The sequence below is a fragment of the Peromyscus maniculatus genome, chromosome 21 (assembly GCF_049852395.1).
Source record: "Peromyscus maniculatus bairdii isolate BWxNUB_F1_BW_parent chromosome 21, HU_Pman_BW_mat_3.1, whole genome shotgun sequence".
In the NCBI taxonomy this organism is placed as follows: domain Eukaryota; kingdom Metazoa; phylum Chordata; class Mammalia; order Rodentia; family Cricetidae; genus Peromyscus; species Peromyscus maniculatus.
This window is the reverse complement of record NC_134872.1, coordinates 35,770,865-35,794,234: the sequence shown is the minus strand read 5'-3', so window position 1 is coordinate 35,794,234 and position 23,370 is coordinate 35,770,865. Positions and strand designations below refer to the sequence as shown.

The window sequence follows — 23,370 nt, the reverse complement described above, 5'->3', positions numbered from 1 at the left end:
TGAAGCTTTATTTTTAAAGACATCAAGATATTGTATTAACATAGATTATAACATATATTTTGTTGGTGTGTATAGAAGAACTAAGAATTAAAGTAAGTTTGATGCATTTAATCCCATAGAAAATAGAAACAAGCACATACAGATTGGGCATTTTATAGTTTTGATGATAAAATGGTTCTCTATAGTCACAGTATTCACCTCAGGAAAACCCTTTATTTTTTTTTTTATTTATGACTCAGGGAATCACAATTGGTCCACTGGTCAGGTACCTGGATGTCAGAAAGACCAATAAAAAAGAATCCATCAATGAAGAGCTTCACATCCGGGTAAGTCAATCCTGTCCTTTCTAATGAATGAGTAAAATGCTTCCCATATATCACTTTTGATAGTCATCTAGAGCTTCCAGGAGACTGTGTACATGTCAGGAGACTCGTAGACCCCTTTCCTTCCAGCTCCACTAAAAAGGACTGGACTTGTTTGCTATTGCTGCCTCAGGTAATTAATACAACTGTGGTGGCTTCTATCAAAGCAAGTGTGTTACCTTAGAGTTTTGGAGGAAGACAGTTGGAAATGGGTCCCACTAGTGGAGTTCAGTGCAATATCCCCTTCCAGGGGCTCTAGGGAAGGATCTCTTTGTCTCCTTCAGCCTCTATCAGCTTCCTACATTGTTGTGGTCACAGAGTGGAAGCTAGGGTCCTGCACATGGTAGGTAAATACTGTGTCACTGAACTGTGTCCCCAGCCCAACGCCTGGCATTCTTAACTAGAGAATCCTAAAATGCTTCTGATTTCAAGGTCTTTCAGCTGATCTAGTCAGGTCTCTTGGATTGTCTAGGATCCTTCTCCTGTTTAAAGCAACTGACGGTAAGCTCTACCTGCATCCACAGAATACAATCATAGCAACATACAAATTATCACTTGATTGGATAACTGGGGATTTGCCTAATCAAGTTAACCTCAGAAGGATGTCACACTGACTAACATTCAGTGTGGTCCTAGTGGCTGCTGAAGTAATTGTTTCATAAGAATATGGCTTCTACTTGTCTGCTTGAGTTCAGCATGGTATCTAAACTATGACATTCAGAATGACTCCCTTGAATAGAAACAAGAACTAGTGTGTGAAAGACATACGGGCACACCCTAGCATGCACACACCCATGCACTCATCCATGCACAAACTCATGCACACACACTCATGTACATACCCATGCACATACCCACGCACACTCAATGCACACATGTACAAACCCATGCGTACCTGCATGATCACACAAGCACACACAAAGTCTCCACCAAAATGGCTATGTACAAGTAACAACTGAGAAGCCCTGGCATCATAGCTGCTCCAGAGACTCAAGCTAAGTAGGATAACTTGACTAGAACCTTTTGTTTGTTTTAGTTTTACACCAAAGGAATCATATTTCTGATCAGTTTAATGCTGTAGAGATGCATGGAATCTTCATATGTTAGCCTTGAATTTCATACAAATAGATACCAGATGAAATAAAGTCATTTAAATTCCAGGAAATCAAAATAAAAAATTGCAAAATTATTTGAGAATATTTAACAGATTAGAAGACAGAATGTTAAAAAGCTATGTTAGTACCTTAAACTGATTGTACATTTTTGTCTTTACCCTTATCACCTTATTAAGAGAAATCAGCAACCTTCTTTAAATGGAAATTCAGTATTTCACCTCTTCCTCATTTATTTTTCCTTCTTACAAAGTTATGACTAAGGCCAACTCTGGAGGTTCAAGTCTTTGATCTAACACTTGAGGACCAGAGGCAGATGGATCTCTGTGAGTTTGAGGCCAGCCTGATCTACACAGAGAGACTCTGTCTCAAAAAATAAACGTTATGACTATCATTAGAAGACAGTAGATCAATTAAGGGTTTAAGTAATAATTTTGCATTTTTAATTTTTTTCAAAATAAAACAAACCATCATAAACATGCATAATTTTTAATTTGAATTATTTATAGACCTATTCATAGGATTTTAAGATTATATCTCCTCCAAAATTCTTATAAATCGTTATGAACAGAACAAACATAGTATAATTGACTTGTGTGTTGAACTGTAAATTCTGGGACTAAAGGATTTAATTTTAAAATGAAAATGAAGATCATATATTGGTTTATAAGTATAAAGATTGGGTGTTTATGCCCTTATCTCCCTCACTACCTGTCTCATGTGGAAAAAATGAAGACTGTGGACAAGTGTGCTTATTATTATAGTGGAATGTCTGAAGAATTCTATTTGGGAAACTATGCAAATTAGACATTCGATTTTCTTTTCACAACGAAGTAAAAGTAATACCTAATCATTATACTTTGCATCCATATGATTTCAATAATGAGAAATTTCTAGATCTTCCTAGAAAAGTATTATTCAAACCAAGTGCCAGGTATACTATTTTCACTCTATTTTATGGAAATTATCAAGATGTTTATCTTCAGAATCTTTCAATCACAAAGGGAAGGAATTACTATGAAAAGCATGTCATATTCTAGTGACATGACCAGAGTGCTAGGAAAGAGGTTATGTTTAAGTAAATTAAAGCCTTCCTTAGTTTCCAAAGCCTATAGTTTGTATGTGTATGTGTGTGCCTTTCAGAGTTCATATTTTACTAACATTTAATCTTCTCATGTTTGGTTTGGCAGCTGATGGATCATCTAAAGGCTGGGATTGAAGATGTGTGTGGGCAATGGAGTCACTACCAAGTGAGAGACAAGTAAGTAGGTTAGGGTTTCATTGCCTAACAATGGCTCCTTGAGGAAGAGGGAGCCAGGAAGATGAAGGACCAGAGTTGTACTATACAAGAAACACGCCTAGAATGGAAGATGAGAAGTGTTAGGACAGAGCTGTGGAGGTGGGGCAGGTTGCTTTGAAGAGGAATAGCACAAGTAGTCAATGAAAAGTAGAGAGTCATACTTAAGTTGGAGACAAAGACAACACCCCCATCCTCCTGACAACAGTAGCTCAACCATGTGATAATCAACTTCATGAAGTTGTGGAGGCATTCAGTGACTCATTAAGGGCTTGGAAAAATCCCAGTTGGAGACCTCTAAAAGTCATTCATATACAGCAATTCTTCTGAGAAGCCCAGAGCCTTCTTGCTCACCACATCCCACATTTCTGAATGGATTCTTTTAATCTCAACTGGAGGAATGTGGCTGGAGACAGATGGTATGGCATCATCAAGTAGTTAGCAGCTACATCGTGGGCATGTGTGGGATCTTATCAAAGGTGTGAAGAGGAAACAAACTGAACACAGGACTCAGAACTCCCTAGCTAGTGGAGCTGATGAGAAAGTGCAAGAGCAGATGAAGCCAGGGAGAAGTGACCAGAGAGGAAGGGAGTGAGGCAGGAGAGAACCAACATGGAAGGAATGACCTGGTATATCAAGAGACTTAAGTGGCTAACAGGGTCAGGGCAATGGCAGCCACATGAGTTGACAAGTTCAAGTCAAGATGGACTCAGCATCTTGAAATGTCAAATGCATTGTGAAGATAGGTTGTGGGGGAAGCTGATTACAATGGGTTGAGGAGAAATCACAGCATCTCATAACAAAGGGCAAAAGGCCAAGTGGTGATCTACTTTAAAAGAACAGGTGGGTCAAAGCCAAAAAGATGACAAAGCTCTGGAGGTCAGTCTGCCATACACAGAGAGGACTTAACTGTTGGTGTCTGTCAACCTCACCAACCAGGGAAACAAACACTAGACAATAAGCCAACATTCCAGGAAGTTATGTTCCCTATCAAAAAACAAAGCAGGCAGAAAACCACTCTTTGAATGTGAAATGATTAGAAGCATTGAAAATTGTGACTCCAGACAAGCTCCCAAGACATCATTGCATGTGTGCAGCTTAGGCTAATGGGTCGACCAGATGTTCGCAACAGTAGTCAGCTAGCTCTCCTTTATTAAGATTGTTGGGATGTTTGGTGGGGGCAGGGAGCAGTTCTTTTCCTTAGTTGGCAAGATTCAAAGTGATCTGCAACACAATGAGGCAAAACTACCCTAACTGGCAGCCAATTTAAACTTACTGGGTTCTGGCTGAATAGACCTATATTACTGTAAGTGAAGCAGCTGCTGTTCGGAGCCTTTAGGAAACAATGCTTGTTCAAAAGCCTCAGCCACTTCAATTCTGTTCTTACAGTTAGAGCTGAGTAGGGCTAGGCCCCCGCCCCCCGGGGACCTCCTCTTATGTGTACTTTCCACCCTAATTGCACCTTTTTTCTGTCTTTTTGTTTAGTTGATTTCATTGTATTCAAGCCACTAGGCCACTCTTTTTTATTAAAAACAAAACAAAACATAAATACTATGTTTTTTTCCGAGACAGGGTTTCTCTGTACAATGTGTTCAAATGTGATGCATTTTAGGCACCTGGTGTTCTTCAGAATGGAGTTCAGCTGTAATTTGTTTAAAGAAAAATCTGTGCTTCCACAATACCGATGGAGATGTTGGTTTTAATGTTTAGGTTCAAGAAGTTTGATCATAGATACTTACGGAAAATCCTAATCCGGAGGAACCTGCCGAAATCAAGCATCGTTTCTTTGTATAAGAAGCTTGAGATGAAACAGGCCATTGAGATGGTAGAGACCGGAATACTGACCTCAGCAGCTTTCCCCACACCTTATCGGTGAGTTCTGTCTGCTTTTTGATCTAGACCAGTGTTTCTCAACCTTCCTAATGGGGAGACCCTCTAATACGGTTCCTCTCGTTGTGGTGACCCCCAACCACAAAAATATTTTGTTGCTACTTCATAACTGTAATTTTGCTACTGTTATGAATTGTAATGTAAACATCCGTTATGTGACCCACACGGGGCTTGCAACCCACACATTGATCTAAACTTTCAATAACTGAATTTCAGGGCTAAGTCATGGCTCCATTTGAAAGAAGTAGCAGAAGGGAAGAGGCGGAAAGATGAGTGTGGCAATTAACATCCTGAACTGTAACAAACACTTGAAGATGGGGAAAAGTTTATCGGGGCTCACAGTAGGAGGCAAGTGGTTCAGTCCATGACTGGTTGGTGCTTTGGGGCCTGAGGTGAGGTGGCATATTATGGTCACCATTATGGCAAAGCATTCACCTCATGGAGGAGAAGCTGGACGTTCCAATGTCTCACTCAACAGCAGGTCCCCGAAGGCCTGAAGCCTTCCCCACTGGATACCATCTCATAGAGGTCCCCCATCTATAGAGGTGCTGTGTTCTGAGAACCAAACAATTATAACATGGGCTTCAGCTTTGAGGAAAGAATCATGGAATAATTTTGAGCTTTACTTCAGGCTTGACATGTTTCACCAGTGTGGGGGAATTGCTTTTTAACCCAGTTGCCTTCTTTACGTTATATGCCATCTTCCAAGCAAAGACATAGAATGGCAGGATTATTTTATAACATTTTTCTCCTTGGTTAAAAACATCTCTCCTACAAGCTCTGTTCACTTGGTTCTGTTCTTTCTCCTGTTGTATTTTGTGCAAACTGTGTTTCTCTTCCTATCTTCCATGGAGAGAGATATTAGGTGTCTGGGATGCCGACTTGGATTTGGGAGGCCCTCCTTTGTCACTATAATGAAATATATGAAGTAGGTTACTTGTGAAAGTACAAGGAGGTTAGGTAGGGCTCAGAGTTCTGGGGTTCAAGGCTAAAATCAAGTCTATGGTTCTTTGATAACAACAGAGTAGGAGAGGCATGCACCCTAGTGAAGGTGCATATTCTTAATCAAGGAGAGAAAGGAAGGATTAAGATGAGTCCTATAATCCCCATTTGAGATGACACTTCCAATGACCTAGAAACTTTCCCCTAGAATACACCATTCAAAAGCCCACAGAGACTTCCCAAGACTGCCACTGGAGACCAAGCTCTTACACATGGATCTCTGAGAAGGACTTCATCTAAACCAAGGCAGGGAGGAGATGAGGTATTAGTAAGAGGTGTGGTAGCCTATGGCTCTTTAAAGTTAAAGAGGGGTTTGCAATAGAAAGAGTGTATATGAGATTGTGAGATGTGTTGCAAATCCCTGAGACCAGCTTGGAACGGGACCAGAATGCTGGCTGGCTCCTAGGTGAAGAGAAGACTATACAGATTCAGTGTGGAGGCAAGGCATGGGGAGAGGCCTTATTTGGTGTGTGTCTTCCACCATCTGGTAACCAATTGTCCCCAGAGCTAGATAGATATTTTTAAAAACCGTTTTAATGGTCTGACATTTTACAGAAGCTTCCTTAGTATTTCAAGAATTAACTCCCAAAGACGCCCAGCTTTCTTCTAAGCGATGGCTTATAGGTTGCAAAAATTAATCACAGCATATATTTAGGGAAAGGACATGCCAGCTTCTCCATGCTGTCATCGTCTTCAGATAATGACACTTGATCATGAGCTTCAATTATGTCCTCACATCAGGGAAGCGAGTTGAGAACAGAGCTAAGAATAGGTACCAATAAAATTGGCACAAACTGGCTGAGTGTTATTTCACAGGTGACACCTTCCCCCCCCCCCTCGACCTGCTAATGAATCAGAAACACCAGCACCTTCTTCCATGACCCAGGAAGATGTAAACAAGTGTCCCTAAAGTCACTCAGTCTAAACAGAAAGCTTTGTGCCTTGTTTATCCCTGGGATTGTTTCAGTGGCCTGTTTGTCTGTGTTGCACTGCCCATTATGCAACTAAAAGGAGACGCCCAGTGCTAAAATGGGAATGTGCTATCAAATATTTATTGGCAATGGTGTCCAGAGCCACAGTGGAGCCAGAGGTGGCTGGAAAAACCAGGAATGCTGATTCTGTTTTCATTCAACATGTTCGTATTTTATCCATCGAAGTTTCTCTCCTTGTGTTTCATTTCACTTTTTAAAACAATGCATGCAAATCTTACTTTTGTCCAAGGTTTCTGGCTATCCCTTACACTATGTGCCTTAGCTCATGTCCTGCTTGCTTGGGCACCTAGTGCGTGTGTCCTAAACACACTGTGAAGACAGACATAAGTGCTGCCCTTCCAGATTCCAAACATGGACAAGGCATCCCATTAATAAAAGAGATCACACAGTGCCATATAATAAAGAATAGGAATCAATGTGATTGTAGGAGCAGTGTGTCACATGTGACCTCCTGCTGTGTGGCCTACTCATCAAAGGATGAATTGCAGTTAATGCAGAGATAGAGGAGGGCTGGACAGTTGTAGACAGAAACTACCTCCATCAGTTTGCTTGATACTTGTGAGCACTTGGTCTAGGAATGTGAGGGTGTTTAACTCTTATCTCAGACTAGAATCTCATCTATGTTTCAGTCTATTGGTCTAAAACGTATTTTGAACTTCTGTATAACATCACAATGTATTATTAGCCATAAGCAACTGCTTCAAATCTGACCACAAGGCAATTTTTAAACCAGTTTTATTTGGCACACTTCCCTGTTCACTTTGAGTCAATCATTTCTTCAGACATTGATTCAAGATTCCTAAGAGGCTTACAGGTAAGGGGTTTTTCCACCTCATATAGCCCTGTCAAGTAAGTTAACTGGAGTGAGAAAGATTTTTGTTAAAGCTGATGTTTAATACATTTTTAGTATTTAACTTAACATTTATTTGATCTTGCTGGAAATCTGTAGGACACCAAGACAAAAGGAATTCCTCTCCTAAGATCAAAGCAGCCAATTTTTTAAAACAAAACAAAACAAAATGCAAACCAAACCTTCATACAATAATAGGAAAAAGAACTGTGTACTCAGGTGCCTCTTAGCATTCAATATGAGATGGTAACAGCCAAATGCACATATAGTTCTGCTTTATGACTTTAAGCATTTGTTATACAACAGTTTAATTTCCAAATTCTTGGGCCTTTAGGAGAAGGTTACTGCCAGGGCTGACTCCCGTACAGCTGGGAGGACGTTGGAACTGTGGGATCCCATTGCTTTCCTCACGGCATAATATTTCCTAGTAGTACCTATTTGAATCCCCAGACCATCCTATGGGAGAGCTGGGATACGCATTTCTACTGTTATTTCAAATGTAGAGCGGTTCCTCTCACACAGGATGGGTAGTCTGTTAGACATTGTAAACAGATACTGATGGATAAGTGTTGAAATGAAGCTTATGGGCTTGTGCGATGGCTCTGGGGATGAAGGCACCTACTGCCAAGCCTAACAGCTTGAGTTTGATCCCCTGGACCCACATGGTGAAAGGAGAGAACCAACTCTTAACAAATTGTCCCCTCACCTCAAATGTGCACGGTTGCACGTGTGCACCAACACATACATCTGCACATACACAGCAGGCAAATAAATGGAACAATGTGTTCTTCTTACAGTTGGGTTAGGGCTGAGGATATAGCTCAGTTGTTAGAGTACCTGCCTGGCATGCATGAGGCCCTGAGTTTATTCCCAGCATAAACTGGGTATGGTGGTGGAACCTGTAATCTTAGAGCTTGGGAAGTGGAGGTAGGAAGAGAATAAGTTCAAAGCCAGCTTGATCTACACAAAACTTTATCTTAGTTATATATATATATATAAAATTTTATAGATATTAGTATTATAGTATTAAAAATAGCTATAAAATTATTGGATAACTACTACAGTTTTGTAATCTTAAATCATTTTATTTCTAAACTCTCAGGAGTTTGAGCATGTCATATTCTTTCCATTTTCTTTTTAAATTGTGTGTCTGTGTGAGTATCTGTATGTGGTCAGGTATACCTGAGTGCAGGTGCCCATCAAAACTAGAAGCATTTGATCTCCTTGGTGCTGATGTGAGTGCTGGGAACTGTACTCAGGTCTCCTGAAAAAGTAGTAATGTTCTATACTACCAAGTCCCCTCTCCAGCCCCCTTTGTTTATTTGTTTGTTTGTTTTTGATAATTAGGAAAATTCATTATAGTATAAAGTTTTTTAATCAATTTCACATTAATGAGGTTACATTCTTGTATTTGTATTCTGACAAGAAACTATAGGATGTAGTTTCTTTTGTAAATTCTGTGACTGAATGTGTGTCTCCTATAAACCACACTTCACTTATGTTAGATATGGACATTGCAGTGGCCTTTGAAAAAGATGCAAGACGGCCAGCCACACAGACAGAGTAACTGATGAGGAATACTGCATGCAGCCATGCAGACAGAGTAACTGATGAAGAATACTGTATGCAGCCATACAGACGGAGTAACTGATGAAGAATACTGCATGCAGCCATGCAGATGGAGTAACTGATGAGGAATACTGCATGCAGCCATGCAGATGGAGTAACTGATGAGGAATACTGCATGCAGCCATACAGATGGAGTAACTGATGAGGAATACTGCATGCAGCCATGCAGACAGAGTAACTGATGAAGAACACTGTATGTAGCCATGCAGATGGAGTATCTGATGAGGAATACTTCATGACTGGGATATTGAAAGATGTATTCTCAAAGAATTAGGGCACAGTAATAGATCTTTGGGTATTCTTACTGTGGTGTGAATATAGTGTTTATTAGGTTTTGTAATTCAATTAAAGTCTCTTTACATTAGTACAGCATTTCATGAAAGAAATAAAAGAAGGATGGAAACAGAAGGAGAGAATTTATGAGAAATGTAAACATTGTATTTAGATGCAATTGGATTTAGATTTTCCTGGTTTATGTTAGCACTAGAGATTCCCTTTCCCTGTAATAAATGAATGCTCCAGAGACAAGAGCTGTGCAGTTGACCCTCTGAATTACTGGCCCTAAAGATCTCCAGTAACACTGTCTTCTAAGGAATGTGTCTTTCTTGCACCTGTGATGTAAGTATTCCAGGGATGTCTATGTTCGTGAAGTGACATGAAGCCATTTCCAGGCACCTCCTGGTTCAGGCTACCCAGCACTTTTGTATAATTATAGCTGCCACTTCTTGGTGTGAGTCAGGGAGAGGCACAGCTTTGAGAGTCCTGTGTTACTCACTCTAGCCAGCAACCCAAGAGGACTTTAATTAAGCCTGGTCCTTCCTGGAGTGGTCAATTACACACTGGGGAAAATGCCAAGTCCGATCTGCTGCTATATCAAGTTTCACCTGCCATTTCCTTTATCAGTGGTTTTTTTCCTATTTGTTTTATATGAATGTAGAACATAGAAATGTTTGACTAGCTGGTGTTTCTGTTTAGTAATGCATTACACACACATACACACACATGTACACATACACACAATGACGGAATGTGTTCAGATTGTGTGAGCAGGTGTACCTAAATAAGAATAAATTTCATTTAGAGGACATTAGTACAATTACATGTATATAGTTCAGATCATCGAGGGTGGCATCCAAATATCAGTACAAGTGACATTTGCAACTTAAGACAGAAAAACTCTGATTTCGATCATTACGTAGAAAGGGCATCATTCTGCAGATAACAATTGCTAACTAAAGCCCTTGCATACCATGATACCTCATATAAAGGCTCTTTATTTTATCAATTGCACATTACATCCAAACAACTTTATTGTTAAATGGCTGTAAGGTTTTGGGGACAGTATTTTACATGTAGCTTGTATTGAAGTTATTGATTTATCCCTGTGACCCATCATCCTGACAACATGGCAAAGGAGATACTGAAACCTTTGGTGCCTTTATGCTTCCAAGAAACAGGCAGCACCATGAGCTATAGCATGGTGTTAGAAAGGTGACTATGTTGAAAGGAAGGTTGAGCTTTCAGTTCCTTTTTTATACCCAAGTTCTAGAGTGAATGTAAATTTCCAGTGTAATAAAAAGGTTTTCTCAATTACTGCTACTAGATTGCAATCAAATACATCTGTCACATGAGAATTCTTTTCATAGCAACGTCTTGGCTTTGAAATCCTAGGGGACAATTGGGCATTGATTGCTAACTTGGCCCTAAGGCTAAGTTTTAAGCTCTTTGGGTGCCCAGTGCCTCAGCTGGGTTGACCTCCATGGTACAGATAGTTTAATTCTGTTTAGAAAATGTGATTCCTATTTCTAGTTATTCCTCAACCATAAATAAGGCCCTGTCTTAGTTTGGTTACCATTGGTGTGATTTAAAAAAATACCCTGATTCAAGGCAATGTAGGGAGAAGGTGCTATCTTAACTCACAGTTCTAGATTATAGTCCCTCATTGTGGGGAAGTCAAGGCAGGAACCTAAATTAACTAGTGACACCACGGTCAAATCAGCAGAGAGAGAAGGGATGCATGCATGCCCAGTGTTCAGCCACCTTTGTCTACTCCTACACAGTCCAGCACCCCAAGCCAGGCAATGGGGCTTCCTCATTCAGTCTGGGTCCTCCTACAGCAGGAAAGACAGTCAAGACAATCTTCCAGGGATTTGTCTACAGGCCAACCTGATCTAGGCGATCCCTCATTCACACCCTCTTCTCGGGGGATTCTAGGTCATTTCAAGCTGACAATTAAAACTCACCCTCGCAGACCTCTGACTGCACAATTCCCAGAAAGCTTTCTTTGCTCCTGTAGCTTCAATAACTCAACGTACCAGTGGGGCTCAAAATGGAGTGGTGTGGATGGTGCTGGACTCTGAACGGTTTGTTGTCCATCTGCATGACACCGAGCACAGAACTAACAAAAAACTCTGAAACGTTGATTGAGTGTTTTTATTCCTATTAAATTTAACAGTCCAATCTTGGGATTGTATTTTATGGCATCTTTTCCAAAGAATAGATTTGTATTGTATTTTATAAATTAGTTGGTGCTCATGACCTGAACCCCTCACCCCTTTAAAAATGGGTTGCAATAATAACCATGTGGAAACTGAAAGACTCCCGAAGGCAGTCTTCCCTCTGGAGAGACCCTCGCCCAGAGATCACACGAGACCACAAGTCAGATGCAAACAGCAAGAGGCTTTATTCAGGAACACGGGTACCCGGGGCAACACAGTCCCTCAAGAAGCTCAAGAGACTGGCGCGCCCCCGGGCTGGAGCGGAGGGTTTTTATAGGGTCGGGCAGCAGGAGCACGAGGAGGGCGGGTTCAAACTCAGGGCAACTCATGGTTTACAGGGCTCTGATTGGACGATTCAAATGAGGCCGGGTTCAAACTCAGGGCAGCTCGTGGTTTTTCCCCGAGCTTGACACGCCTGCTGCCTGCTCCAAGTTGTTTTTCTGACCTTTAGTACCCTTTTCTGGGGCCAGGAGGCCGGCTGTAGACACCCTGCGCTTTTCAGACCTTACTTGAAATGGCGTTAGGCTAAGCTAGTATGCTGGGATCTTTCATTCCCCCATTTTCTTATCTCAGGGAATGGAATCCTCCATTCATGGGGAAGAATAGGGATGTGGCTCCATTTCCACCTGGTTGAGTCGTTGGTATTGTTGGGTCAATACCAAGGTCTGAACAATAGAAACACGTTCCCTGATAAATTGGTCCTTGTCCTGACACCTCGGAGATTGTAAGCTTATGCTGAGGTGTTGAGGCACATCCTGATGGGGGTGAAGAGGGATTGGTGAAACTTCCGACTACGGCCACCCCCTCATAATAGGGAGGTGTGGAAACTAGGCATAACCAGCACTCCTGAGTCCGATTTGGGCTGGTAACATTGAGGGCTGAGTAAGCGCCCTCTATAAGATTCAATAGCCGGTCTCCCGTACCGGGTCTGGGTGGTTGGAGGGTGACAGGGGTTACAGCGGCATTCGGAGCCGTGCTTGGGCGAATGACCGAATTGGGTCGGGTGGTAGCCCTCGGGGGTGCTGGAGCAGGTAAAGAGGGGCGCTTTTGGTCAGCGAGAACCTGGTTGGGGCCTATAGAGGCGGAGGGCTCCTCAATTTTAAGTTTAATCATAAAGGTAAATCCCTGGTCCTGTCCTGTCATGAAAAATCTAAGTCCCCATGTTTTTCCTTTAATCCAATCTTGTGCCGTCCCCCTTCCTTTCTGAGTAAAGGATATGTTTAGGGGGTTGCAGATGAAGTTTATACAGGGGCCCTCCCCCTCCCAGTATGTACTAAGCTCGCCTGGGAAACCCCAACAATGTGCTCGGGTGAGTGGGCGCCATGTGCGGCTTTCCCCTTGGGTAGTCCTTTTTACCCTAATGAGGTCCCAAGTGGACGAAGACTTCCAATAGGTATTGCCAGTTGTTTCACATCCCCATGCTTTACAGAAGTAACTTTCATAACCCCCACATTGGCTAATCAGCTTTCTGTCCCTACCATCCCGGGGGCAGACGTAGAAGGATAGTTGTGACAGGGCTGCCCTGGCTTCAGGGTGGCCACATCCGTATCTCCCGTCACTACATTTGCAAGTTCCCTTACCATCCTGACAGACGTCTGGTGCTCTGGGGTTCATGGGGTCAGTGGTAGGGATGTCCCAGTCCTCTGACCCTGCTGCTAATTGGCAGAGATCTGGATGTAAGTTAGGCCACCATGTAAAGGGGGTGTGAAAGGCGGTCGTTTGCCAGACCGTCTCCCCAGTTTGTGAGATGACCTGCCAAGTGAGCCTCTTAGCTAGGTGCGGGCTCTCTGCCGCCCTAGTCCCCTGGGGGTAGGTAGAGATTAAAAGGAGGGGGAGGAAGAGGAGCCGCGGGCGCAGCAATCCCGTCGACCTTGAGTGCAGTGGGGGTGGTCAGCAAGACAGTGTAGGGCCCCTTGCACCGTGATTCCAGGCTCTTGGTCTGGTGTTGTCGGACCCAAACGGAGTCCCCGATCTAGAAGGGGTGGGGCACCACCGGCTTGTCCAGCTGCTCCTGATAAGCCTTGGCCAGGGGCTTCCAGACCTCCTTCTGCACCAACTGGAGGGCTTGAAGATGTGCCTCTAAAGTAGGGGTGGTGACCAAAGAGGAAATATCAGGATGGAGAAAGTTTACAACAGGAGGTGGGGCCCCATATATGATCTCAAAAGGGGTTAGGCCGTGTGGGCCAGGAGTATTTCGGGCTCGATAGAGAGCCAAGGGAAGTAGGAGCACCCAATCTCTAGTGCCAGTTGCAAGCGTTAATTTGGTTAGAGTCTCCTTAATTGTCCTATTAGCTTGTTCTACCTGTCCTGAGCTCTGGGGGCGGTATGTACAATGGAGTTTCCAATCAACCCCCAATAGTTTGGCCACCTTCTGACTTACCTGGGAGACGAAGGCAGGCCCGTTATCCGACCCCAATATTTGAGGCATCCCATACCTGGGGAAGATTTCTTCCAACAGTTTCTTTGTTACCACGTTAGCCGTCTCATTCTTGGTTGGAAATGCCTCGATCCATCTAGAAAAGGTGTCCACGAAGACCAGGAGATAGAGTCCAGGTTTTACTTCTGTAAAGTCTATTTCCCAATGAACACCAGGACGATGGCCTCTTTGGCGGGCCCCCTTGTTTAGATGAACCTTTCCTGCATTGACTTGAGCACAGGCTGGGCAGGTGGAAGTTACCTGTTGGAGTACCTGATCCTGGTTCAGCAGCACTGCCCAGGTGTTTTCTCTGTCTAATAAGGTCTTCATCTTGTTTTGCTCAAATGGGTCAATGCATGGAGGAATCTCAGCATATATCGGGTATGGGAGGTTGGCATGACCATCCGGTCCCCTAGTATATATGCCTGTCTTCTTTGTTCCCAGTCCGCCCCCATTTTCTTTGCTAGCTCATGGTCTTCTGGGCTATAGGGCACGGGGTCTCTCTCAGGCTGTGGTCCCGAAATTTACCCGGTCTGAGTCCAGCAGTAAGGCCTGATAGTTAGTCATTCTGGCGTTAGAAAGCCATCTGTCCGGTGGTTGTCGGACCAAGGCCTCCACTGCATGGGAGGCCAGCACAGTCAATGGTTGTCCCAGAGTCAGTTTTCCGGCATCTTTGAGTAATATGACAATGGCTGCCACCATGCGGAAGCATGGAGGCCATCCTGTAGCCTGAGTTCTCATCCACAAACAGTTCAAAGGGCTTGGTTAGATCTGGCAGACCCAGAGCCGGGGCCTCGAGTAAGGCCTTTTTGATCTGTTGAAACGCTTTCCGATGTTTCTCTTCCCATTGGAACATGGTCCCTGGTTTAGTGAGGGGGTATAATGGGGCTGCCAGTTCGGCAAAGCCAGGAATCCAAAGGCGGCAGTACCCAGCCGTATCCAGGAATTCTCGAACTTGGTGGGGGTTCCGAGGAGGGGGGATGGAGATTATCGTCTCCTGTCCCCGGTTTCTTAACAGGCAAGAGAGGGGTGTTCCAAGGTGACTGGCAGGGCTTTAACACCCCTTGATCCAGGAGCCTCTGAATATGGGGCTTGATCCCCTCATGAGCTTCCCGTGACATTGAGTACTGTCTGATTGAAACGGGAGTCGCGGAGGCCTTTAGTGAGATCATCAGCGGTGGCTGATCGCGTGCCAACCCCAAGCCCCCAGTCTCTGCCCAGGCCTGAGGAAACTTCCTCAGCCAGTTCTGTAGCTCCTCAGGTGACTTCTCCGTGGGTTCTGCCTCAAACAAACGGTATTCTTCCTCTAAACTGAGGGCAAGGATTTGTAGGGGGTCTCCTTTAGGACCTGTGACTCTTGGTCCCTTCTTCTTACAGTAAGCACATTGATCTTTATCAAGGGGTGGCCTCCTTCGCTCTCCCAACCTATCTCCCTCTCTCTGCTGTCCCTGAGACACAACGGTGGCCAAAACCTTTTTCATCTCCCTATGTTGTTTTCTTGTCCCTTTCCTCACGTTTCTGCCATCTCCTTTCCTCACTCTCCTCAAGAGTTTCTCTCTTACTGAACACTTTCTCTGCTTCCTTCAATAAATCTGGCAAACCTAGCGCTTGCAAACTTTCCAACCGCTGCAATTTGGTTCGGATATCTGAGCTAGACTGGTATCTGGATCATACGGAGTGTACATCTTATAAGCCTCCTTCAGCTTCTCTAAAAATGCAGCGGGTGATTCTTCCTTTCCTTTCCTTTTCTTTTCTTTCCTTTTTCTTTTTCCTTTCCTGAGCCAAATTGGTAGGCCTTCTGGCGGCCGCTCGGAGACCCGCTAAGAGCAACTGGCGATAGAGACGTAGATGCTCCCTACCTTCAGGTGTATTGAAGTTCCAGTCTGGGCGGGTCAAGGGAAAGGCGGCATTGATGATATTTGGGAGTTGGGTTGGCCTCCCGTCATCGCCCGGAACCTGCTTCCAGGTCTCCAGGAAAACTCTCTGCTTTTCTTCTTCCTCCGAGTCCCCAGCGAGCGGGGTCATCATGGGGGGGGCGGCCGCCGGGAAGGTCGCGGCCGGCGCCGTGACAGGAGGCGCCGCGAGCGCAGCCGCTGAGGTGGTCGCGGCCGGCGCCGTGACAGGAGGCGCCGCGAGCGCAGCCGCTGAGGTGGTCGCGGCTGGCGCCTTGACAGGAGGCGCCGCGAGCGCAGCCGCCGGGGTCGCGGCTGGCGCCATGACAGGAGGCGCCGCGAGCGCAGCCGCCGGGATCGCGGCTGGCGCCATGACAGGAGGCGCCGAGAGCGCAGCCGCCGCGAGCGCAGCCGCCGGGGTCGCGGCTGGCGCTATGACAGGAGGCGCCGAGAGCGCAGCCGCCGCGAGCGTAGCCGCCGGGGTTGCGGCCGGCGCCGTGACAGGAGGCGCCGCGAGCGCAGCCGCCGGGATCGCAGCCGGCGCCATGACAGGAGGCGCCGTGAACGCAGCCGTTGGAAGGGCCGCGGCTGGCGCCATGACAGGAGGCGCCGCGAGCGCAGCCGCCGGGATCGCGGCTGGCGCCGTGACAGGAGGCGCCGCGAGCGCAGCCGCCGGGGTCGCGGCCGGCGCCATGACAGGAGGCGCCGCGAGCGCAGCCGCTGAGGTGGTCGCGGCCGGCGCCGTGACAGGAGGCGCCAGGAGCGCAGCCGCTGAGGTGGTCGCGGCTGGCGCCATGACAGGAGGCGCCAAGAGCGCAGCCGCTGAGGTGGTCGCGGCCGGCGCCGTGACAGGAGGCGCCGCGAGCGCAGCCGCCGGGATCGCGGCTGGCGCCGTGACAGGAGGCGCCGCGAGCGCAGCCGCCGGGGTCGCGGCCGGCGCCATGACAGGAGGCGCCGCGAGCGCAGCCGCTGAGGTGGTCGCGGCCGGCGCCGTGACAGGAGGCGCCAGGAGCGCAGCCGCTGAGGTGGTCGCGGCTGGCGCCATGACAGGAGGCGCCGCGAGCGCAGCCGCTGAGGTGGTCGCGGCCGGCGCCGTGACAGGAGGCGCCAGGAGCGCAGCCGCCGGGATCGCGGCAGGCGCTATGACAGGAGGCGCCGAGAGCGCAGCCGCCGCGAGCGCAGCCGCCGGGATCGCGGCCGGCGCCATGACAGGAGGCGCCGTGAACGCAGCCGTTGGAAGGGCCGCGGCTGGCGCCATGACAGGAGGCGCCGCGAGCGCAGCCGCTGAGGTGGTCGCGGCTGGCGCCATGACAGGAGGCGCCGCGAGCGCAGCCGCTGGGGTGGTCGCGGCCGGCGCTATGACAGGAGGCGCCGCGAGCGCAGCCGCTGAGGTGGTCGCGGCCGGCGCTGTGACAGGAGGCGCCGAGGGCGCAGCCGCTGAGGTGGTCGCGGCTGGCGCCGTGACAGGAGGCGCCGCGAGCGCAGCCGCTGAGGTGGTCGCAGCCGGCGCTATGACAGGAGGCGCCGAGCCTGGATGGAGAAGGATTAGACACAGAACGCAAAACAGACCGACACCACAAACAAGAAACAGTTTCGCTGCGCGGCTCCGGTGTAAAACCGAAAGCAAAAACTCAGATGGGGACACGGAGTGTTTGAATTCTCCGTCCCCTGCCAGCACCACGTATCCTTCTGATACGGGGGTGGCCCCGAAAAACCGTGCCCCTGAGGGGACTTCCCGTGCCCCCGAAGGGGACTTCCCGTGCCCCCGAAGGGGACTTCCCGTGCCCCCGAAGGGGACTTCCCGTGCCCCCGAAGGGGACTTCCCGTGCCCCCGAAGGGGACTTCAGAGACCCGTGGAACGTCTTCCAGGGTCGCAGTGGCGAAGTCCGAGCTCGTCAGCTCCTTCAGCCCCACTGACTCCAGACCGATTCAGGCGCGCAAACAGACAACACTCTGACAGGACAGAAACGACATACACCAAGGCCGGCTTACCTCCTGACAGTGGGTCGGTGGTCCCGAGGTGGGGGTCTCAGATCCCGGACGAGCCCCCAAATGAAAGACTCCCGAAGGCAGTCTTCCCTCTGGAGAGACCCTCGCCCAGAGATCACACGAGACCACAAGTCAGATGCAAACAGCAAGAGGCTTTATTCAGGAACACGGGTACCCGGGGCAACACAGTCCCTCAAGAAGCTCAAGAGACTGGCGCGCCCCCGGGCTGGAGCGGAGGGTTTTTATAGGGTCGGGCAGCAGGAGCACGAGGAGGGCGGGTTCAAACTCAGGGCAACTCATGGTTTACAGGGCTCTGATTGGACGATTCAAATGAGGCCGGGTTCAAACTCAGGGCAGCTCGTGGTTTTTCCCCGAGCTTGACACGCCTGCTGCCTGGCTCCAAGTTGTTTTTCTGACCTTTAGTACCCTTTTCTGGGGCCAGGAGGCCGGCTGTAGACACCCTGCGCTTTTCAGACCTTACTTGAAATGGCGTTAGGCTAAGCTAGTATGCTGGGATCTTTCAAAACCATGTAAGGGAGAAAATTTTTTAACGCTTTAAATCAAAACATATGTTTGGACCTGAAATTGATTTGCTAAGATGGCAGGAATGAGTATGCAAAAATCTGATCCTGGAATTTAGGAATTCCTCTAGGACAGGACAGGGCAAAGCCCCACTTCTTGCCCAAATAGAAAAATAATGGCTTTTCTCCAATAATGTTTCCAGGCCTGAGAGGATACAGGGAACCAAGCGGCTTTCCCCTGAAGACGTGGAGTCCATGCGGGACATTCTGACAAGAAACATGTACCAAGTTCGACAAAGAGTATGTGCGAGCCCTCTGGGCTGCCCTTTGCCCTGCCCTGCCTTGCGCTGCTCCCGCCAGGTCTTCAGGAGGCTGGTCTTACTCACAGTGTCCTCTCAAGTAGCTGCTCTGCTGGGTTTGGGGGACAGAAAGCTAGTGGTCAGCTGCCAGGTTGGCACCAGTGGCCTAAGAAAAAATGCAAATCCAATAGCTGGCTCTAGGGGTCAGGCTGTCCCAGCCCTGCAGCCAAAGCTTCCAGAACCCACAGGTCTCTATCCTCAAAGGAAAGACAGATGCAGCCATCCTCCTGTAGTGTAAGAAAAACATGGCACCAGGATGCTGATGGACCTCCAGTTGTCCACTGGGGTCGACTATGATGAAAGTCAACAAACAGCACTCATTGGGTTAGAACTATGAAGTTACAATACAGAAAAGCCAGAATAAAAAGAAATACTGGCGTCTTGGTCTGGACTCTTTCGTCATTAGTGTTTAGCAAAGGGTCCTTCAGAGACTCTGAGCTAATGACAGTTTAATCAGTGTCATCCCTGCAGAAGCCTTTTCAAGTTTGATGACTCGTTTGTCTGTCCTATTTCTTGGCTATGATTAAGTACGTCTCTCATGAGGATATTTGTTTTGGGTAATGACACAGATTACGCTTTTGATGGGATCAAGAAACCGTCTAGTCAAAGCTCTTCATTTTCTAGTAGCTGTTGGCATTAGCAAACTTGATGGTTGGATTTATTCAAGGTCATAAAGTAAATGTAAGTTAAGAGTTCTCTGCTGAGCACCTATCCAATGTTCTAAGACTCCAGACTTAAACAGCCGGTGAAGGTCTGTGGTCTCCTCTGCAGTTCTGGGTCAGAAAGGTTGATGATTAAGGAGCTTATGTCAGAAAAAGAAAAGGCTGAAGGAATATAGCTCAGCTCTGTGATAGTGTTCTTAGGGTAACTTTCATGACTTTCAAATCATTCCAAGTGAAACTATTCCAGTAAGGCGATCAGTTTTCACCTTCACTTAGTAGATAAGAACTTCCTGGTGGGACGAGTGGCTAGCTTAGGGAGAGCCAGGCCCACTGAATACCTGGTACTCAGTGTTTTCCCATCTTAATGATGCAGGGAAGGAGGTTGGGGTCCTGAAACTCCGATACATTCTGAAATGGTCCATTGCCCACATTCTCCATTCTCTTTTATTCCCTAGATGTAGATGCCCAGATAAGCACTTTGTTCTTTCATCTGGTCTTCAGCGTTCTCTCTTCTGAACTATGCAGCATCTCTCTTCCTTCCTCATTTTCTTTCCACATTTGAGTATGTTGGCCACTTTTCTTTAAAGGATTTCTTGCTAAGCATCAAGTGGGATCAAATCAGAGTTGGATCAATGAACTGAGTGCAGTGATAAGTTGCAGGGACATTTTTTTTTTTTGCCTCCACTTGTAGTTCATTGAAAATAAGGCTCACCAGTCCCCATTCCCTAGTATTCTAGTCAGATAAACACCATGACCAAAAGCAACTTGGAAGGACAGGGGTTGTTTGTCTTACTCTTCCCAATCACGGTCCATTACTGAGGGATGTCAGGGCAAGAACTAAGAGAAGCAGAGGTAGGAACCATGGAGGAGTGCTGCTTCCGGGCTTATTCCCTTGGCTTCCACAGCTTGCTTTCTAATACCACCCAGGACCACCTGTTCAGGGATGGCACCACCCACAGGGGGCTGGGCTCCTCCTACATCAATCATTAATCAAGAAAATGCCCACAAACATTTGATTCCAGGCAATATGATAAATGCAGTCCCTCAACTAAGATTTCTTCTTTCCAGATATCTCCAATTTGTATCAAGTTAACAAAACAAACAAAACAAAACAAACAAACAAAACCCACCTGTTTTTCCACCACCTCTAGTATTTCTATGGTTAAAAAAGTCTTCTACTACTCTTTCAAAGGAAAATCACTCCTGGAAATGCCACCCTGAACAATTGAACATCCACTGCTTATAGTGGACAGTCTACAGTTTGAAGGACTGATACAAAGCTTATATAGAAGTCATCTGCTGTCCTCAGGTCTGGACAAGAGGTGCAGAACTGATGGTTGGAGATATTTATCACTGCATATTCTAGAAGAGTCTGTCTTGGGACTTAGCAATCACTTTGGGGCAGGGCCAGGCAGAGTATAGGATCAGATTCTGGATGGTCCTAAGTTACAGTTGATATGAAATTGAGCTGGTCCACTGGGACTCTGGACACATCTTTTTGAAATACTTCCTCTTAGCATGTTCAGGATAGACTCTACATGGGTGGGGAGGTGAAGGACTAGCTTCTGGAGATTTCCAGTGCCCAAAATGCAGAGAAAACTCTGTACAACACAGTGGGATGGAGACACGAGACACATCCCAAGCTTATCAGAAAATACACCTCAGTTCAGGCTCTATTACTCTCAATGTTTCTAAGTACTTCCAAAGGAAGAGAGAAGTATATTTAACTGTGTTCTGTGCTGCTAATGATGTACATACATCAAGCATGTGCAAGGTTTAGGAACATTGTGAAGCCTTCTTTCTCCAGCAGAACTCAAGGTTTAGTGAGAATAAGCAGGCTTTCTCCAGACACTGATTCCTTCTCAAGCAGACGGAAAAGGAAGAAAGAGAGAGAAGACACTAGCATAGGACATTGTATGTGTAGAAACACCTGAGCTTGCCTTGTAGGATTGTGCTGTCTCCTGTGCAGAAGGCCAAATAGACATGGACAATGGTTTATCAGAGAAAATAGAAGCCTGGCTGTACAAATGTGACTTAAAGCCTCCTAGGCAATGGTGTAAGAATATATAAATAAATGTATTAAATGTGCTTAGGTTATACTCGTCTTTATATAAGATGGGCAAGAACCTTACATTGAACTGTATCTATAGTTATTTTCCCCAAAAATTATCAGAGCAGTAGACTTGTCCAAAGCAGTGGATAAGGAGCCTCTAGGTAGAGCAGAGTCATGTGCTGCCTAATTCTTCTTTGGCCTGGAGAACTCCTTCTTGGTAACTCTTTGTTTTAGGAAGATTGAGTTCATTAATAAATAGATAGTGAAAACCACCTCTCTGTGACCTAGGTGTCCAGTAGAGCACAGTAAAGTGAAATCCATTGAAACACACAAAGTCATTGCTCTCTTTTAGGAATACCCTCTCTATTCAGGCAGGAAACTGACTATATCACCTCTGGGTGGGTATGAACCTGGCTCATTACGAACCCATATATTATATACCATAAAACTAATTTCTTCTGCAGTGTTTGATAAGAAACAATAGAATGGGAGTATGTATGCCTATTTCTACTTCTTATCCCTAGGGATAAGTATGTTTCCCCAGCAGACATCTGGCTGGAAGACAGGGTCTTCACTCCTGGAAAGTGGGTGTGGTCTGTCATCAGCTCTCCTTGCTCATGCTCACTGTCTTTGAAGGCTGCGTTTCAGTCACACGATAAGAAAGTCACTGGTGGATTTTCCCCCGTGGTCCTCCCTACCATCCCTTCAAGCTGGTTAGCCATCCCGACCTTAGTCCTCACTCCCCTTCCATCTGCACTTGTCCCAGGAGAGTACCCATGAGGTGCTGTAGGCTCCGCTCAGTGCAGGAAGCCTGCTCCAGCCAAGCCTGGGTACGTGCCCTACTCCACACCTCCCAGATGATCCTAACAGTTTGTCTCACCTGAACGTACAAGCCAAAAACCTTGGTTAACTTGACTCTCCCAGATGGCTGTAGGCGTTTAGAAGACCTGAACTGACATTGTTTATTTTTAATCCCATGCTTGCTACAGCACCTAGTAGAATATTCATTTTTTTGTTATTGAATTGATTATCCTTTTTAAAGAAGCCACAATCCAGTAAGGATGGTACAGGCAGCTGTGACCGTCTTACCCAACATTGCTTTGCAGTGTATCCGCACACACAGTGTGTCACCTACCGACAGCAGGCAGTCTGGCATTCACTGAACTTGGAGTGAGCGGCTGTGGGACAAGAAGCTCCACTTAAGCATCTTTCAGACACACGTTTATGAATAGATGATGGCCTGCGGTCAATGACAGATTTCTACCGGTTTGAGGCCAAGGCAAGGAGGAAAAGTACTTTAAAGCTCAGTGGGTCCAGTTTGTCAAGATGTTCCTTCCTTGGCTCTGTTCTTTAAATGAAGCCTCTTCCTTTTTGAATTGATGAGACTCAGTTTCTCTCTCTCTCTCTCTCTCTCTCTCTCTCTCTCTCTCTCTCTCTCTCTGTGTGTGTGTGTGTGTGTGTGTGTGTGTGTGTGTAGGGAAATGTCTTTTATTGAAAATCAGAAATGTGGAAATTCTGAAATTTAATTTTAATATTTTTCTTACCCAATAACTCTGAGGGCCTAGCATGTAATAATGACCCGGGAAAGAACATACGTGTGCAGGGCAGCCACAGTCTGTGGGTGACTCCTGTGGGGGTGGGTGGAGGTGGTGTTAGGGCTGCTGCTGCAGGGATTACTGAAGGCACTGTCCACAGCCACAGCCAGGCCTGAGAGTCTGCTTGCAGGCTTTCCTCCCACGGAGGCTTTCTCAGTCATGCTAGAGGCAAAGCTGAGCACAGGCGCTGTGTCTACCCACTCTAGCAGTCTCCGGATGCTGCTGGAGCTCCCGGTAGCCCTGGATTTCAT

General features: G+C 46.5%; 1 protein-coding gene across 2 annotated transcripts in view; it reads left to right on the top strand.

Annotated features, from left to right (window-relative positions):
* The window catches only part of Slc9a4 (solute carrier family 9 member A4), a 63,816-nt gene that overhangs the window by 30,829 nt on the left and 9,617 nt on the right, over nucleotides 1–23,370 (top strand). For both annotated transcript variants that reach the window (XM_006980408.4, XM_076557341.1), the window contains exons 6-9: nucleotides 240–326; nucleotides 2,665–2,735; nucleotides 4,482–4,643; nucleotides 18,654–18,750. In XM_006980408.4, the coding sequence (XP_006980470.3) occupies nucleotides 240–326; nucleotides 2,665–2,735; nucleotides 4,482–4,643; nucleotides 18,654–18,750 (417 nt within the window). The remainder of the gene's footprint in view (nucleotides 1–239; nucleotides 327–2,664; nucleotides 2,736–4,481; nucleotides 4,644–18,653; nucleotides 18,751–23,370) is intronic.